At 45.3% G+C, this 17,433-nt stretch overlaps 2 protein-coding genes across 3 annotated transcripts in view; one reads left to right on the forward strand and one right to left on the reverse strand.

The window, feature by feature from the left end:
• The window catches only part of prdm8 (PR domain containing 8), a 120,760-nt gene that overhangs the window by 62,074 nt on the left and 41,253 nt on the right, over nucleotides 1–17,433 (reverse strand). The window lies entirely within an intron of this gene.
• Nucleotides 1–17,433, forward strand: part of LOC119956041 (anthrax toxin receptor 1-like) — a 92,065-nt gene that overhangs the window by 46,507 nt on the left and 28,125 nt on the right. For both annotated transcript variants that reach the window (XM_038782803.1, XM_038782802.1), the window contains exons 12-15: nucleotides 8,823–8,901; nucleotides 12,235–12,330; nucleotides 13,854–13,892; nucleotides 15,912–16,007. In XM_038782803.1, coding sequence (XP_038638731.1) covers nucleotides 8,823–8,901; nucleotides 12,235–12,330; nucleotides 13,854–13,892; nucleotides 15,912–16,007 — 310 coding nt within the window. The remainder of the gene's footprint in view (nucleotides 1–8,822; nucleotides 8,902–12,234; nucleotides 12,331–13,853; nucleotides 13,893–15,911; nucleotides 16,008–17,433) is intronic.

Genomic DNA, 17,433 nt, shown 5'->3' on the forward strand with positions numbered 1-17,433 from the left:
AAAAGAAAAGAATTGGGTACTCTAAATTTATTACAAAAAGAAAATCCACCTGGAATTCAGGATGGTCCAATTTTTCCGGCACCAAAAATCTTACTTTTGCATATACCAGGCGTATAAGTCCACCGCCCTTTTCAGCTACAAAATGCTACATTCAAATTAGTAGCCGGCCTCAATTTTCACCCCCAGAAATGCATCTTTTACTCCCGCAAGTCAGCGCATGGTATCAAGCAGGCGACACAGGCTGTGTTGCAAAGAGGTGTGGTTATTTAAGACATGGCCATACAGGGCAGGCCGAGGAACAATTATCTTTAGGCAGAAAGAATGAAGTATGAAGCTGCCTTCAAGCTAAAAGTTGTAACATTTGCTAACTGCAGAGGTGGAGTGAGAGTAACTGCCCTTGACGTCAAGGCAGCATTTGATCGTGTGTCGCCAAGTAGGCCCTAGCAAAACTGGAGCCAATGGGAACTAGAGGTAAAACTCTCCACTAGTTGGAACCATGCATAGCACAAAGCAAGATGGCTGTGGTTGTTGGAGGTCAATCATCTCAGTTCCAGGACATCACAGCAGGGGTTCCTTGGGGTAGTGCCTGGGCTCAACCGTCTTCAGCTACTTAATCAATGACCTTCCTTCCATAATCAGGTGGTCAGAGGTGGGGATGTTTGCTGATGCTTGCACAATGTTCGGCACCATTCTTGACTCTTCAGATACTGAAGCAGCCCATGTACAAATGCAGCAAGACCTGGGCAATATCCTGGGGGTTACCATTGACCAGAAACTGAACTGGACCAGCCATGGAAACACTGTGGCTACAAGAGCAGGTGAGAACTAGGAATTCTGCGGCGGGTAACCCGCTTCCTGTGTCCCCAAAGTCTGTCCACCACCTCCAAGGTACAAGTCGGGAGTATAATGGAATGCTATTGATTTGCCTGAATGAGTGCAGCTCCAACAACGCTCGAGAAGCTCAACACCATCCAAGACAAAGCAGCCCGCTTGATTGGAACCCACCTACAAATATTCAATCCCTCCACCACCGACACACACTACCAACCGCGTGTAACTACAAGATGCACTGCAGGTATTCACCAAACCTGTTTGGACAGCACCTTCTAAATTCACCACCACTGCCATCTAGAAGGACAGGGACAGCAGATATGTGGGAACACCAGCACTCGGAAGGTCCCCTCCAAGCCACCCACCTTCCTGACTTCGAAATATATCGGCATTTCTTCATTGTCGCTGGGTCAAAATTCTGGAACCCCCATCCCGAACAGCACTGTTGGTGTACCTACACCACATGGACTGCAGCAGTTCAAGAAGGTTCCTCATCGCCACCTCCTCAAGGCTAATTAGGGATGGCCAATAAATGTTGGCCTAGCCAGGACGCCCACGCCCAATGAATGAACAAAAGAAAATTCCTCAAATAACAGTGCTGTGGGCAGTGAATGAATTAGTAATAAAAACTGGTGTGAGAATGGAAAAAGAAGGAGTCCACCCTGAAGAAGATGGTCATCACCAAAAGTACCATCAGAACTGGAATCCGCCAGTGGCCTGATTTGAAAGCATATATTGTAATGGGTCCTCAAAAATCGTCATTGTATTGTCGCCAGGAAACTAAATGGGCCAAATCAGCTGTTGGTGTAGCTACTTTATGGAATGAAACAGTATGATGTTGTGACAGAAGGACAGGATTGCTCAGAGACTACCAATGGCAACGTAACCAGTTTCCATCAGTTCATCGTCAGACAACAGTAAAAGCACGTGTACCCATTCAGTCACACCGGCAGTATGAAACCTCCACCCCTGAATTTTGAGATGTCGAACAGCCAAAGTGTGGAGTGGAAAGGTTCAAGAACAGTCCTAGTGAAAATGACAGGACGTGGGCAGACAGAGTTCACGGTGGTACTAGTCTGCATCTATTGGGGGTGAAATTGGGCGGCACGGTGACACAGTGTGGTTAGCGCTGTTGCCTCACAGCACCAGGGACCCGGGTTCGAATCCGGCTTTGGGTGACTGTCTATGTGGAGTTTACACTTTCTCCCTGTGTCTGGTGGGTTTCCTCTGGGTACTCCGATTTTCTCCCACAGCCCAACGATGTGCAGGTTAGGTAGATTGGTCATTCGTGTCCAAAGATGTGCAGGTTAGGTGGGGTTACGGGAATAGGGTATGGTATGGACGGTATGGTAGCATAGTGGTTAGCACGGCTGCTTCACCGTGCCAGTGACCCGTGTTCAGTTACCGACTTGAGTCACTGTCTGTGCGGAGTCTGCACATTCTCCCCGTGTCTGCGTGTGTTTCCTCCGGGTGGTCCGGTTTCCTCCCACAAGTCCCGAAAGACGCGCTTGTTAGGTGAATTGGACATTCTGAATTCTCCCTCAGTGCACCGGCACAGGCGCCAGAGTGGCGACTAGGGGATTTTCACAGTAACTTTATTACAGTGTTAATGTAAGCCTACTTGTGACACTAATATCAAGTGGCCCTAGGCAGGGTGCTCTTTTGGATCGTCCGTACAGACTCAATGGGCTGAATGGCCTCCTTCTGCACTGTACAGATTTTATGGATTCTAAATTTGGCCTCAGTGGGGATGCAAATAGATGTTACCAAACTTGCCACACATCAGATACACCACCAAATCTCCCTCTCCAGAACATGGATGGATCATGTAATGGGCAAGCTGATCAGCTGTCATCCATTTAGTGCCCCCCGCCCAAGCGGAATTCCATCAAAAATAAATCATTTTGCATCAATTCCTGCATTCTGGCAAGAACCTTGTGAAATGAATTTCCTTGGGTTAGGGTGCCAGTGCTGAGAAATCAGCAATTTAATTAAGATCACTAGGAGAGGTCTGGAGAAATGTTTTTATACAAAGAGTTGCTTGGCCTCGCGTGTGTTGCCATATGGGGCAAACGCCATTGAATATTTTCCAGGAAGAATATGTAAACATTTGAAACAGAAAATAACGCAGGACTCTGAGGAGGAACAGGGCAGGAAGGTTAATTTTGAATTGCCCCAGCTAAAGGTGGCAGAGACATGATAGAATGAATAGCCTCACATGCGGTAAATTTCTCTGCTTTATGGTTTAAACTTCAAACAGTAGGAAATGTTTGACCCTGTGTACTTATTGCTAAAGCAAAAGAATTCTCATTCATGCACAGTTTCACCGAATCAAAACCATATGACTCAACATCTGTGACAGTATTATTTGGAAATTGATTTACGATTTTGAGAAAAAAGCTTTGTAAGAATCGATCATTGTCAGAAAAACATTTTTTGTTTTTAAATGAGCTCAGCGTTGTCATGTTCAGTCTCTGGTTAACCAGAGAGCGAAGTTGCTGCATAGCTGGAACGTTTAGACAGGCTGAAATTGTGGTTTTCCTTTGATTTGTGCTTGTTGGGACTGAACTCGAAGCATTTTAATGCTTCCTTTGCTACACCTACAGTTAATATAATGACTTTCATAGAGATGATCATTATCCAATTTTATTTAGAATAGCTGAGAAACATATTTGCATCCACAAGATTTCTAACTCCAGTCCCTCCCTGCTGCTGTCTCAGTCTGGTTGCTCCTAAATTAGAATATGCTTACTTCATCTGTGGTGGGCAGTGATTGACGAATTGCTGGAGGCTTCGAGGATTATGGAAAGACACTGTTTTCATAGAGGAGCACAAAACCTGCGATCTGAGAATAGCTTTCACTTATAAATGTTCACTGTAGCTGTAGATCTTTGTACAGGGCTGCTGGTTTCAGGAAGCCTTTTACTTTTTAGCGCGTCATTATTGAGCCACATCATTTCGGATGATCTGGCTTAGAAACTTGTGCTGTCTTTGTTACGGCGCACTAGAAGGCAAAGATGTTCTTGCAAATTCAAATCTATTTTGAATGCCACATCAGAAAGGAGCTTCTCATCCAAAACAAATGATTTGCTTTGTCTCAGTTTCTGTTACTTAGCAAAGACTTGCGCAATACATTGGCAAAGCCATAATTTTAAAAGCTTTTCAAAAATGTTTCTTATATTGCAATCCGGCGTCAAGTCATGCTTCTTTTCAAATGCTATTCGGCGTACTTTGCGATCATGGTTTGCTTACCGGATTTATGGTACCTTTGTTACAAATGTAAAACCATTTGAAAATACTGCTGCTGCTTTGAGTTATTTTGCTGACAGTGTAGAGGTACCGATAAAATATCTTGTCCAAGAAAATAATGTGAGGGCAAAAGATTTAATAGACGACCATTAGGACCAAGGGCAGCACGGTAGCATTGTGGATAGCACAATTGCTTCACAGCTCCAGGGTCCCAGGTTCGATTCCGGCTTGGGTCACTGTCTGTGCGGAGTCTGCACGTCCTCCCCGTGTGTGCGTGGGTTTCCTCCGGGTGCTCCGGTTTCCTCCCACAGTCCAAAGATGTACAGGTTAGGTGGATTGGCCATGATAAATTGCCCTTCGTGTCCAAAATTGCCCTTAGTGTTGGGTGGGGTTACTGGGTTATGGGGATAGGGTGGAGGTGTTGACCTTGGGTAGGGTGCTCTTTCCAAGAGCTGGTGCAGACCCGATGGGCCGAATGGTCTCCTTCTGCACTGTACATTCTATGATAACATTCACAACTAGAATTTGTGTGGATTTGTTCTTCAATAAGAAACCACTTTTTGAATCATTAGTTTTTGAAACTTATTTTCTGGATTGTGGGCATCACTGGCAAGGCCCAGCCTTTGCTACCCATCCCTAATTGCCCTTGAACCGAGTGGCTCGCTCGGCCATTTCAGAGGGCAGCTAAGAGTCAACCACATTGCCGTGGGTCTAGAGTCCCGTGTAGGCCAGACCAGGTAAGGATGGCAGATTTCCTTCCTGAAGGGACATCAGTGAAACAAGTCGGGTTTTTGCAACTATTAATGGTAACTTCATGGTCACCATTACTGAGACATGCTTTTTCTTACATTGGAGATTTATTATTGGAATTTAAACCCCACCTGCTGCTGTGGTGAGATTCAAACCCATGCCCCCCCCCCCCCCCCCCCCCCCCCCACCCCTCATCCCCACCCACCCCAGGCAATAGCAAGGGCCTGTGGTTTACTAGCCCAATGTCATTGCCTCTACACAAACGCCTTGAAAGGTAACTTTATCCTGTCTAACTTCATTGATCACCACATACAACATGGACTTGAATCCACACAGCACCTTTCAAAAGTCCCAAGCTGCTTCAAGGGAGCGTTACGAAGCACATTTTGACCCAAAAGGAGGTTAGGGCAAGATGACCAACAGTTTGGTTTCAGAGGTTGGTTTTAAGGGCGGCACGGTTGGTGGAGCATTGCGGAGCGGAGGGCCTCGATTGCTGAACGTCCTAAACTGCTTCATACCAGAAAGATATATCTTCACAGGGAGAACCCCCTGCCCATCCCTTTCCTATCCCACGACCCCGTCTCATATCACAGTATGATTAGGATTTAAATACCTTGGGGCCCGCACACAGCTTTGATGCAATGTCAGATCCGGTGAAGGGACAAAGTTCTCCGAAGCCCTTACCACAACATAAATGAGCTCATGGACCTGAAAGAGCGCAAATAATTTCTGTGAAGTTGTTGCTGGTTCACAATCAGGCTCCATACTGAAACCAAATGTTCACAATGGAAATTCCCCAAAAAACCATGAGCAGTCCAAAGGATGTAGGCTTGGGCTCACATATGTCATTTGCCATGTTTCCTCTATTACTTCCAGTTAAAATGTTTCCAACCTTGCTTCTGGAAAGATCTATCCACTTAATGACATTCCAGTGCCCTTTCACTGTATCCTTTTAAGATTTTTATTTTTCAATTATTTTCCACTTTCCCTTTAATAGCTATAATGAATTTGCTCGTATTGGGGCATTTCATGTCCCTGCAATCTTGCATGTAAAATGACATCTGAACTTGAGTTCATTTGGTGCTCCGTTAGAAGGTAGTGGTTTTATGCCCTTGTCCAGAAATTGAGGATATAACCTAGACTAACATTGCAGGGCAGTATTGAGGGAGCGCTACACTGCCAGAGATAACAGGCATGATTAAACCCAGAAAATGTGGTTTTGGGCATGGTTGACAGAGTGTTTCATGACGGCTGCATTGTTGAGATGGAGACGGCTATTCAACGGAACTCAGCCGTTCCTTTGGGCCTCGGCGAGTTTCTCTCCGGTCAAGGCCACACTTTGAAATATTTCCGGCACTGGGAAGCTGAACACGCCGGCAAGTCCGGCTCCTCCGAGATCGGAGCGCCATTTAGAAAGGCTGTCCCGATCTCCACACTTTCAGAACCCCTCCCATGGGCATGGCTCCCCTCGGGTCCCAACTCTTGGCAGTGCCAACCTCGCACCTCAGCACTGCCAGTCTGGCACCTGGGCAGTGCCAACGAGGCACTGGCACTGTCCGGGTGCTCGGGGGAATGCCAGGGGCTGGTTTAGCACACTGGGCTAAATCGCTGGCTTTGAAAGCAGACCAAGGCAGGCCAGCAGCACGGTTCAATTCCCGTACCAGCCTCCCCGAACAGGGGCCGGAATGTGGCGACTAGGGGCTTTTCACAGTAACTTCATTTGAACCCTACTTGTGACAATAAGCGATTTTCATTTCATTTTCATTTCAGGATGCTACTCTGCCCTGTCGCCGACCACCCGGGGGGGCTCCAATGGCCTCCAAAACCCCCTGAGTTGCCATCACGCCTGGTCCACGCTGTGGAAACCAGTACTAATCAGCACCCGATTGAGGCCTCGTAGATGCAGCCATTCCGGGCGTCGGTTGAATGCAGCGTCGGGATATTTAAATGAGCCGAATGGGTAACATTCGATCGGCCCAGCATGGAGCCCAATTTGGGGCTCTCCTGGGATTTGCCCGTCGTGCCCGGCTCCGCGCCAGGCACAGCGCGGTGGCTGAATCGCGCCCACCATATTTCAAAAGAAATATTTTTAAAAACATTTGTTCTTGGTATTCATTCCAAGGCCCCTTCTACTTCTACTTCTACTTCAAAGAATGTGTAAGATCGCCTGCAGTTATTTGAAGAAGTGTATGTGAGTTCTCCCAATATTATTCCCACTAACACCACCAAACCCAACTCGTTTGGCATTTATTTTAGTTGCTGAAACCTAGCTGGATGTGAATTAGTTCCCCTGTTTGTTGGCACTTCAAGAAAAAATTTAATTAATCGGCAGTGCGGTAGCTTTGATCACCCTGATGAAATTAAAGGATCTATGCAAATAAAAATTAGTTCCTTCTTTGTGTCGGCTGGCTAGATGAGGGATGGGCGGCACGGTAGCACAGTGGTGAGCACTGTTGCTTTGCAGCGCCAGGGACCTGGATTCGATTCCCGGCTTGGGTCACTGTCTGTGCGGAGTCTGCACGTTCTCCCCATGTCTGCGTGGGTTTCCTCCGGGTGCTCCGGTTTCCTCCCACAAGTCCCGAAAAACGTGGTTGATAGGTGAATTGGACATTCTGAATTCTCCCTCTGTGTACACGAACTGGCGCCGGAGTGTGGCGACTAGGGGGCTTTTCACAGTAACTTCATTGCAGTGTTAATGTATGGCTACTTGTGACACTATTAAAGATTATTATTATTATTATCTGATTGTCAGTTGCAAAGGGAACAGCATTGAACTCACTCAGCCTGGTTTAAGTATGCACATTAGAATTTGTTAATGGAATGATCATTGCTGGCAGGGCCAGTATTTATTACCCATCCCTGACTGCCCCAGAGAAGGCTGTGGTGAGCTGCTGAAGTCTTTGTGGTGTATGTACAACCACAGTGCAAAGTTCCAGGATTTTGACCCTGTAATAGTGAAGGAATGGCACAATAATTCCAAGAAAGGATGGTTTGTGATTTGGAGAGGTTCTTGTCGATGGCAGTGTTCCCATCCATGCCCTGGTTTTTCCAGGTGATATAGATCACGGGTTTGGAAAGTGTTGTCAAAGACGCCTCGGTGAGTTCTACAATGTCTTATACCTGTGGTGGAGGAAGTGAAAGTTGAAGCTGGGAGATAGGGTGCCGATTGATTGGGCTGCTTTGTCCTGGATGGCGTTGAGCTTCTTGAATGTTGTTGAAGCTGCACTCATCCAGGCAAGTGGAGGGTTTTCCATCACACCCCTGGCTTGTGCCTTGTAGCTGGTAGACAGGCTTTGGGGAGTCGGGAAGTGAGTCACTCACCACAGAATTCCTACCTTCTGACCTACCCTTGTAGCCAATGTATTTATATGTAGCCACAGTATTTATAAAATTTCTAGTCAATGGTAAAGAACACAAAGAAGGAACTAGCTTTTATTTGTATAAGATGTCGATAGTGGAGAAGTCAGCAATAGTAATGCCAATGAATATTATGGGGAGACGGTTAGCTGATCTTTGCCTGGTTATTGTGTAACGTGAATGCTACTTGCCACTTATGAGCCTAAGCCTGAATGTTGTCCAGGTCTTTCTGCACATGGGCATGGACTGCTTTATTACCTGAGGAGCTACAAAAAGGACCAACATTGTGCAATCATAACGGAGCATCCCTACTTCTGCCCTAATTATGGTAGGAATGTCGCTGATAAAGTAGCTGAAAACATTTGGACCTGGGACATAACCTTGAGAACCACTTGCAGCTATATTTTGGGGCTAACAGGTTTGACCTCCCAAAACCATTTTCCTTTGAATTTGCTATGCCTCCAACCAGTGCAGATTGTTTTGCCGCATGTTTGAACCTTTCTTATGACACCTCCGTACAAAGATGTGAATAAGTCTGTAGCTCTTAAGTCCAGATGTGTAATACAATTGAAATGTAACTCGCATGTATGAAAAGAGGGATATCTTACAAATCAACATTAATATCTTCCTTCCAGGGTGGTTTACCTTCAAGTAAGCATGAATGAGGGATTAACATTCATATCCAGCTCGGTCAGCATTACCAGTACACATTGCGTAAGTACACAGTTGAAAATGCAAGCAAAAGGGAAATATATTGGATTGCCATCAAAGTAATTTCGAGAAGACAAAATGTACTCAAATGTCAGTGTCGTTGAAGTTTGTGGTGCACCTCATTCATTATATAAATATTTTTCTAATCTCGAACAACTTGCATTTCCGTTACACTCCTCATGAGCAACGAGAGGTCTCAAAATGTTTTACTGGAAGGTTAACAAAGAACCTAAAAGATGGGGAAAGGGAATAAAGATTTGGGATTACAGTCTAAGTAAAAGGCTGTAAGTGGGCTTCTGACCATATGGAGGCACAGACTGAGAAAGGGAGTTGTGGATGGAGGCTAATTGAATGAAGGGGTAGTTTCCAGTATTGGAAATGAGAGAGTGGGGAACAAAGAGATTTCCAGTGTTAGATGAGTGGACAGTACATGCAGGGCCAAATGGCTGGAGGGCATTTCTAAGGTCTGGTAGTGTGCAGCAATTAGGGGGTGGAATTTTCCATTCTGGAATCTAAGTCTGGCAGCAGGCTGGAACGTCAGAATGGTTCCCACAGGGTATTGGGGCTGGTGAGCGTCGGGGATCGCTACTTTTCAGTCCATCAATTGTGCACCAGTGAGGAGCACAGTGAATCTCGTGACAGGGCATGCAAGAAGTCGTCTGTCCTGCTGTTTCCCTAGATCTCGAAGGGGCTGGTTTAGCTCACCAGGCTAAATCGCTGGCTTTTAAAGCCAAGCAGGCTAGCAGCACGGTTCGATTCCCGTACCAGCCTCCCCGGACAGGCGCCGGAATGTGGCGACTAGGGGCTTTTCACAGTAACTTCATTGAAGCCTACTCGTGACAATAAAGCGATTTTCATTTCAAATGCTCAGCCCTGCACCTGGTGTCCATCTAGACATGGCATCCCAACCCCACCGCTTCGAAGTAAAGGATATCCTGGAAGACTAAAGATGGGTGTTCCAATTGTTCATACATGAATGCGTGTGGAGACATTGTTCTTTGACATGGGTGATGAGAACCGGGTACAAGAAGCTTCAGGCGGTCACTTTTCCCCTTGTCACCACTGCCCTCGAGACTTTGTAGAGAGACCATTGCCTCAGCAGCCCAGAAGGACCAACTGCATGATTTCTGGTCAGTTGTGGCCATTCACCCCGGAGGATGGAGATTTGGAGTTGAGTTGGCTGTCTTCCACCAGCCATGTCTCTTGGAGGGATCTGGATGTTAGGAGACCCTTGAACTGGGACCAAAGCTGCTAAACTTCAGGCTTCGCCATAGACAGGAGAACACAAGTGAAAATGGTTGACATCCAGTTGCCTCAATTATTAGGATGTTCCTTTAGTCGGACACTTGTGCCGACCTTGAACTCCACCTGAAAAGACCCTCTTCCCACCTCAAGCAATCTCACTGACTGATAGATCAGTTTGGGAAAATGGTCCGTGTCACCGTTCAAACTTGCACCACCACTTTCTACCCTGTCTCAGTCACCCACCAATGTCCCAACCCCCCTCCCTCCTCACCATAGACCCACCCAATATCACCATTCCTCTACCCTCTGTCACCCTTGAACCTCTCCCCATTACCCTGGACCCTATCACGATCCACCTCCACATACCTTCCCTCTCCTCAGAGGCAACACCTGTTACCACCCCCTTTCCCATCCTGAATCATCCCCATTCCCACCCTGACCCTGCTTCTTCAATTATCCAAGAAACCTGTCTTGTTCCCGCTCTGTGACCCATCCAATGAGACCTTCACCTACCAGTGTCTCAACCTGGACCCGCCACCCTACCACATTCCACTCTGCCCTGTTAACTGTTCCCTCCCATCACCAGCACCCTAGGATTCCACTGTTGGCACCACTGCTGGCATCTCTAAGACACCCCTCGCCTACCCTTCTCCCAACACTCTCCCCTCTCCATTTCCCAGGACACTTTCCCCACCCTTCCCCCTTAAGCTTGTCTCCCTTGTCCATTCATCTACCAGACTCTCACTCTCATTCTAGACATTTCCCCCAACCTCTCCACTTCCTTGGACACTCTACCCTCCCCCCCCCCCCCCACCCCCCTCCCGCCCCCGTCTCCCCATCCAGCCTTCGCTCCACTCTTCAACCATTGTCCATTGCCTGCCCCTGCCCCCGTACCCCACCTGCTCCAGCCTTCACCATCTGCCTCCCTGGTCCGGCCTTGATGCAGTGTTTGCTCACGGCACTTGAGTGAAGTTATGAGAGGTCCCAAAGGGGAAAACAAAATCTATGGCCGTCAAAACATTGATGAACTGAAGCTGACCAGCCTGACACTACTTACCATCGCTGGTGGGGCACTTAATTTGGAGGAAGATCGTAAATCTAGCGAGTTGGCCTTTTAATGAGCATTCAAAAGATGCACATGTGGTTCCCAACATAGATCAGCGGGAAGCTCAACCCACCAATATCCCGTCATCAAAGTCGGGGGAACAAAGGTCCAAACTAATTTCCTACTAGCGGGAAACTGACTTTTTCCATCACACAAAATTAGAACTTCCACCCATCATGATTCCTGTCACTGGCAGAAGTGGAACATTCTGCCCAAGGTGTTTGAAGCCAATGATAAGGTTCTTAAAATAAATTTTTACGGGATGGAGAGTCATAGAATTTGGCAAAAAAGGGTCTCCTAAACTTGAGGTAAGCAGATGGCCATGGGATTTTGTATGAATTTAAATTGGTAGACGGTGACGGTGAGAAAGCTAGCTTGGCGAGCATTGTGAAAATCAAAGGCATTAACCAAAGATTCAGTGGAAGTGATGCTGTTGTAACTACTTTCTGTAACCAAATAATTGTGGTGGCTGCCGTCTTCTTCATAATGACTGTGGGAGAGTAAGGAATGAATATTAGTTATTGCCCATAAAAGAGTGAATGCATAATATTTAATTTAAGGCTATTTTCCTCTGCTATCAGTTACTGCCCTGTATTACTTTTCGATTAATTTATTTCTGTCATTATTTTAGCAGTTCTTTATCTTCTGCATGTCTCTCTCTTTTAATATTTTTAGCTGGAAGACTTCCTCACACATCTTGCAAAACTATTTGTTCTTCTCTGAGGCATCCTCAACTCTTTTACTTTTCCTCTGGCTATCTCCCCCTTAGAGAGTAAGTTTCTCTACTTTTTTCCTAATTACACGTAGCTGTTTATTCTTGCAGCCTGGTTCGCAAATTATTCGGATTTTCCTCACTGCTGAGCATTTGGACATCCTATAAACAACCTTTCCTTGTTTTACAAGATTTGTAACATTGAGATTAATATTACATTTAACTGGAAGAATGGCTTCTGCCAAACATGCTTAATTTTTCGTTTGCTTTTCAGGCTGATGGAACGATCCTTTTAATTGCACTATTAGTTTTGTTCCTGCTGTTGGCATTGATCTTGCTGTGGTGGTTTTGGCCTTTGTGCTGTACTGTGGTAAGTTTCCAATCGCTTCTTCAATGAACTGTTCCTTTAACGGTATTCAAACAATAACTGCAGACGATTCATGATGTGAAGTATCGCCCATAATTATGATTAACAGTTGTTGTTCTCAGTCATAAACATTGTTTGGAATTTGGGGAGGCATGGTGGTATTATCGCTGGACTAGTAATCCAGAGACTCGGAATAATGCTCTGGGGACCTGGGTTCAAATCCCATCAGTTGGTGGAATCTGAATTCAATAAGAAACAAATCTGGAATTAAAAGTCTAATGATGACCAGGAAACCATTGTCAATTGTTGTAAAATCCCATGTGGTTCACTAATGTCCTTTACGGAAGGAAATCTGCCATCCTTACGTGGTCTGGCCTACGTGTGACTCCAGAGCCACAGCAGTGTGGTTGACTCTTAAATGTCCTCGGGAATGGGCAGTAAATGCTGGCTCAGCCAGCGAAACCCACATCCAATGCATCAATAAAGAAAAGAAAAAATTTGGCACAGAATGCGGGCGCATCAACATGTTCTATCGTGGAATAATTAACCTCCGAAACTTAGATGCCAACCGGGTTAATGTGAGATCACTTGTTTGCCTGCTGTATCCCCTTGAAGGGGGGACACACGACTGAGATGAACTTTGGCACAAGCTAAGGCTAATTAATGAGCGACCGGGTCGGTATACGGCGCAGTGGTTAGCACGGCTCTGACGACACGGGTTCGAATCCCGGCCCTGGGTCACTGTCCGTGTGGAGTTTGCACATTCTCCCCGTGTCTGCGTGGGTTTCGCCCCCACAACCCGAAGATGTGCCGGCTAGGTGGATTGGCCACGCTAAATTACCCCTTAATTGGAAAGAAAAATAATTGGCTACTCTAAATTTATTTCAAAAAGTAATAATTAATGAGCTACCACTAAAATATTCCTCAACATTAGAAACCTGTGTTCATCAGAATATTATTTACAGTAAAGTCGATTTGGAGTTTGAGTGTATAAGGGGTGGAAATTTTCCCAAAATTGCACAGCATGTTGGATCAGGCGAGAAAAGCTGTGCAAAACTCGCTGACTTCAGAGATGGGTTTTCTTAACCCGATCAAACAGCACTCTGTTCAATTTCAAAATGCTGGACGAGGATTACACAGTCAGCTTGGGGCCATGGGGAGCATCGGGGAGGGGGTGTGCAAAAGTTGCCTTAAGCTGGGATTCAAAGAAGCAGGCGCCCAATCTGAAAGTAAAGTTAAAGGCCCCCCACTCCCCCACCCATGGACATCAGGACACCCCCAACAAACATCTGGACCCTGGAGGACACGGGGAACACCCCCAACCTCTCATCCGCAGAGGGGCAACCCCCCCCCCCCCCCCCCCCCCATTGACATCACACCAATGGGGGGGAAGAAACATTTAACACTGCAGGAAGCAACGGCGTTAAGCCATCTCATGATATTTAATTTCAATGATTGCTTCAAATTCACTATATGCTAAATTAGCACTGGTACATGATTTTTATCTTGTATTTCTTTCCTAACAGGTGATTAAAGAACCACCGCCTCCACCAATCTATGAGGAGGTAATGATAATAATCTTCATTTTGCGATGTCTTTTGATAACTGATTTAATAATGTTGATTCTATTGTTATGGGCCAGGGTTTCAAAAAACTCCAAAGTATATTATGGAGTTCACCTGACCTATAACTTTTTGTTGAATGTGGCTATGATGAGCACAAGAGCCTGCCTTTCAGGTGTCATTCAACAGACTTCTTAGCCGCTTCTAATATGAAATGAAATGAAATAAAAATCGCTTATTGTCACAAGTAGGCTTCAAATGAAGTTACTGTGGAAAAACCCCTAGTCACCACATTCCGGCGCCTGGTCGGGGAGGCTATTACAGGAATTGAACTGTGCTGCTGGCCTGCCTTCGTCTGCTTTAAAATCCAGCTATTTAGCCCAGTGTGCTAAATCAGCCCCTAAAAGAAAACAAGTTTTATTCCAAGAATTTAGTTAACATTTAGTATAAACACACACAGCAAGAATTTTTTATCAATTACAAATATAAAGACCCCACACAGCTACAGTTATCTATGTATAACCCTTATTGCATTCCCTCTTAACTGTTCCAATTCAATAACAAAATCCAAGTAAAACCAGAAACCCCTTTTCAAAGGTGTGGCCCAGCACATGACATTATCACTGGTATAAGACTTGTTATTGATACTCTGTTCCCCTTTTCAAACACAGATTTGAATTCCTTCCAGAAAACAATTATCCCTCGTAAGTTACCAAGTAGTCTGGAACAGCTTTAAAATGTAGAGAAAAACACTTATTTTGACCTGTGCAGTTCAAACCAGTCCAAACACAAAACGAAAGTAAAAATCCACAGAGCCACAGCCCAGCTCCACCCACACAATGACATCACTGAAGCCATGTGATAAGACAAAAACCTTTCTTAAAGGGGCACTCACATGACATTATACTTATTATAATAATAATCTTTAATAGTGTCACAAATAGGCTTAATTTGACACTGCAATTAAATTACTATGATAATCCCCTAGTCGCCACATTCCGGCGCCTGTTCAGGTACACAGTGGGAGAATTCAGAATGTGCAATTCGCCTAACAAGCACGTTTTTCGGGACTTGTGGGCGGAAACCGGAGCACCCGGAGGAAACCCATGCAGACATGGGGAAAATGTGCAGACTCCGCACAGACGTGATCCAAGCCGGGAATCGAACCCGGGACCCTAGCGCGGGGAAGCAACAGTGCTAGCCACTGTGCTACCATGCCGCCCCATTGTATTCTTCGAGAAATTTGTTGAGAATGTTCACTGCCTGTACCTAACTCCAGTTGCGTGCAACTTCTGTCCTGAATATTTAACTCCATGTGAGGACGGTTTTCACTACAAACAGTGTCTGTATTGACCACAATCATAATAACTATTATCGGACTACAATTTGGTTCGTAAAGTATAATTAAATCCCTTGACCCCAACAAAATAATATGCTTTAGTTTCAGGAAAACTGGGATAGTGAGAGTTCAAGTCAGGCAGAAGAATCACCTCCTTGTGCTATCTGGTTTATGAAAAGTCAAGGGTCAAAGATTTTTACAGGGTGCTTTGCAAAAGATCGCTGTCACACTGTGCTACTGAAGTGCACTTCTGTGTAGCCTTCCAAATCTTGGACTGAAGAATGCAAAACATCAACAGTTACAGGGAGGTCTGTGTTTCAATCACTACTACATGGAGATGGTGGACAGAAGCATAATATAGCATTGTCCTTCCACAATGACCAATTTTGGCAAGATCTCTCAGAATTTGTTGCCCTGTATTCGTAAATGAATAGCACGTGAATTCATGTAGATTCCAAATGTCAACTGTTGGCTTTTCCTGGCTTTTACCCGGTATGGGGTTCCAAAGAGAACACAAGAATCCTTTATTTTGTTTCATCCGCATAGTTTTTACTTTAAGGCTATGGCAAGTTGGATCGAAAGCCGCTGTTTGAGATTCAGTTTATTGATTCAGAGTTTGGCAAAAAAAAGTGCAGTGAGATTTTCCACCACCTGACAACTTTCTTTTGTTCTTCTCCTTCCAGGATTCTGACGATGAAGCCATGGCAAAGAAAAAATGGCCAACCGTTGATGCATCATACTATGGGGGAAGAGGAGTGGGCGGCATTAAACGGATGGAGGTTCCTAATGTTGCTTATTCTTTTTGAAAGTCCATTCGAAACATTCATGCACTGTTATTTTTGGAAAGGTTACAAACAGCTCAGGAAAACTTTCTTACCTGCTGGACACGAACAGTCTACATATGAAATCCTCGCCCTTGTAAATAGGACGTTGATTATGATCTGAGAATTAATATTTGAAGCCACAATGCTCTTTGTGCCACAATTTCATCCCTGGCTGACTTGCCCTGTTGTGCAGCAAAAGGTTTAAGTCTAGATAATCTGCTGTATGAAACTGCGATAGTTGAGCTGGACTAATACTTTGTACTGAAGCCATTCAAGCTCCAATTAGCAATGTCAGGGTAATGATGAACCAATTATTAGTTGGCCTTTGCCAACAGTATAAATGGTGAAAGTGGTTTGCTGATTCTTTTAAATGTTACATTTTACAGTTAAATTAAATGGTTTTCACAATGGCTTAGTTAATATAGTGACTATCTGAAACCCAAACAGGTTGGACTAACAATCTGTGCAGTGTCCTTAAATTGGTAAAGCTACAGTTGTACCACTTTCTAAACTCAGTTCACAGTGTAACAGCCATTGCTGGCCAGCATTAGTTTCATCTGTAATTACAAACAACAGCTTCCTAGAGATCCTTGAGGGCAGATTTATGCCTGTGCGGAGCAAGATGAAAATCCTAACAAAAAAACCCACCAACTCCTTGTCATAACATACACACAAGTATATGACGGTGCACAGACAGACATTGATTGACACACAGGATGACCACTGAACAGACAGAACACAGCAGCCAATCACCAGACAGGACACGGCCACTATAAAGCCAGAGGGCACTAGTTTTTCCGCTCTCTTGGGATGCAGCCTCTGAGATAGTCAGAGCCTGTGAGCAACAACTGGAACATCCACCATGTGGTAGTAAGATAGCCTCAGGTCTCCAGTCAACTCAGCATAGTGTCAACCCACAGTTAAAGTATTTTTAATAGTTAAGAGGTCAATAAAATAGAGTCGCATTTCTTCAAGTGTTGGTAGCCTGTCTCTCTCATTGCTATAGTAAACGCAGTCCTCGCAGACCCAGCATACCCAACACATCACTCCTCACTATCTATGCAAAAACAATTGTGGCTTTGAAGCAAAAGCAGACCTCATTAATATGTTTAGGATGGAGGTCTTATGATCTTCAGGGTGCATAAGCCAGAACAACTGGAGACTGCACTGAAAACGCTAAAGATAAGTTCTTGAAGGGCAGCACGGTGGCGCAGTGGTTAGCACTGCTGCCTACAGCGCTGAGGACCCGGGTTCGAATCCTGGTCACTGTCCGTGTGGAGTTTGCACATTCTCCCCGTGTCTGCGTGGGTTTCACCCCCACAACCCAGCGATGTGCAGGTTAGGTGGATTGGCCACGCTAAATTGCCCTTTAATTGGGTAC

The sequence above is a fragment of the Scyliorhinus canicula genome, chromosome 22 (genome assembly GCF_902713615.1).
Source record: "Scyliorhinus canicula chromosome 22, sScyCan1.1, whole genome shotgun sequence".
Lineage (NCBI taxonomy): Eukaryota > Metazoa > Chordata > Chondrichthyes > Carcharhiniformes > Scyliorhinidae > Scyliorhinus > Scyliorhinus canicula.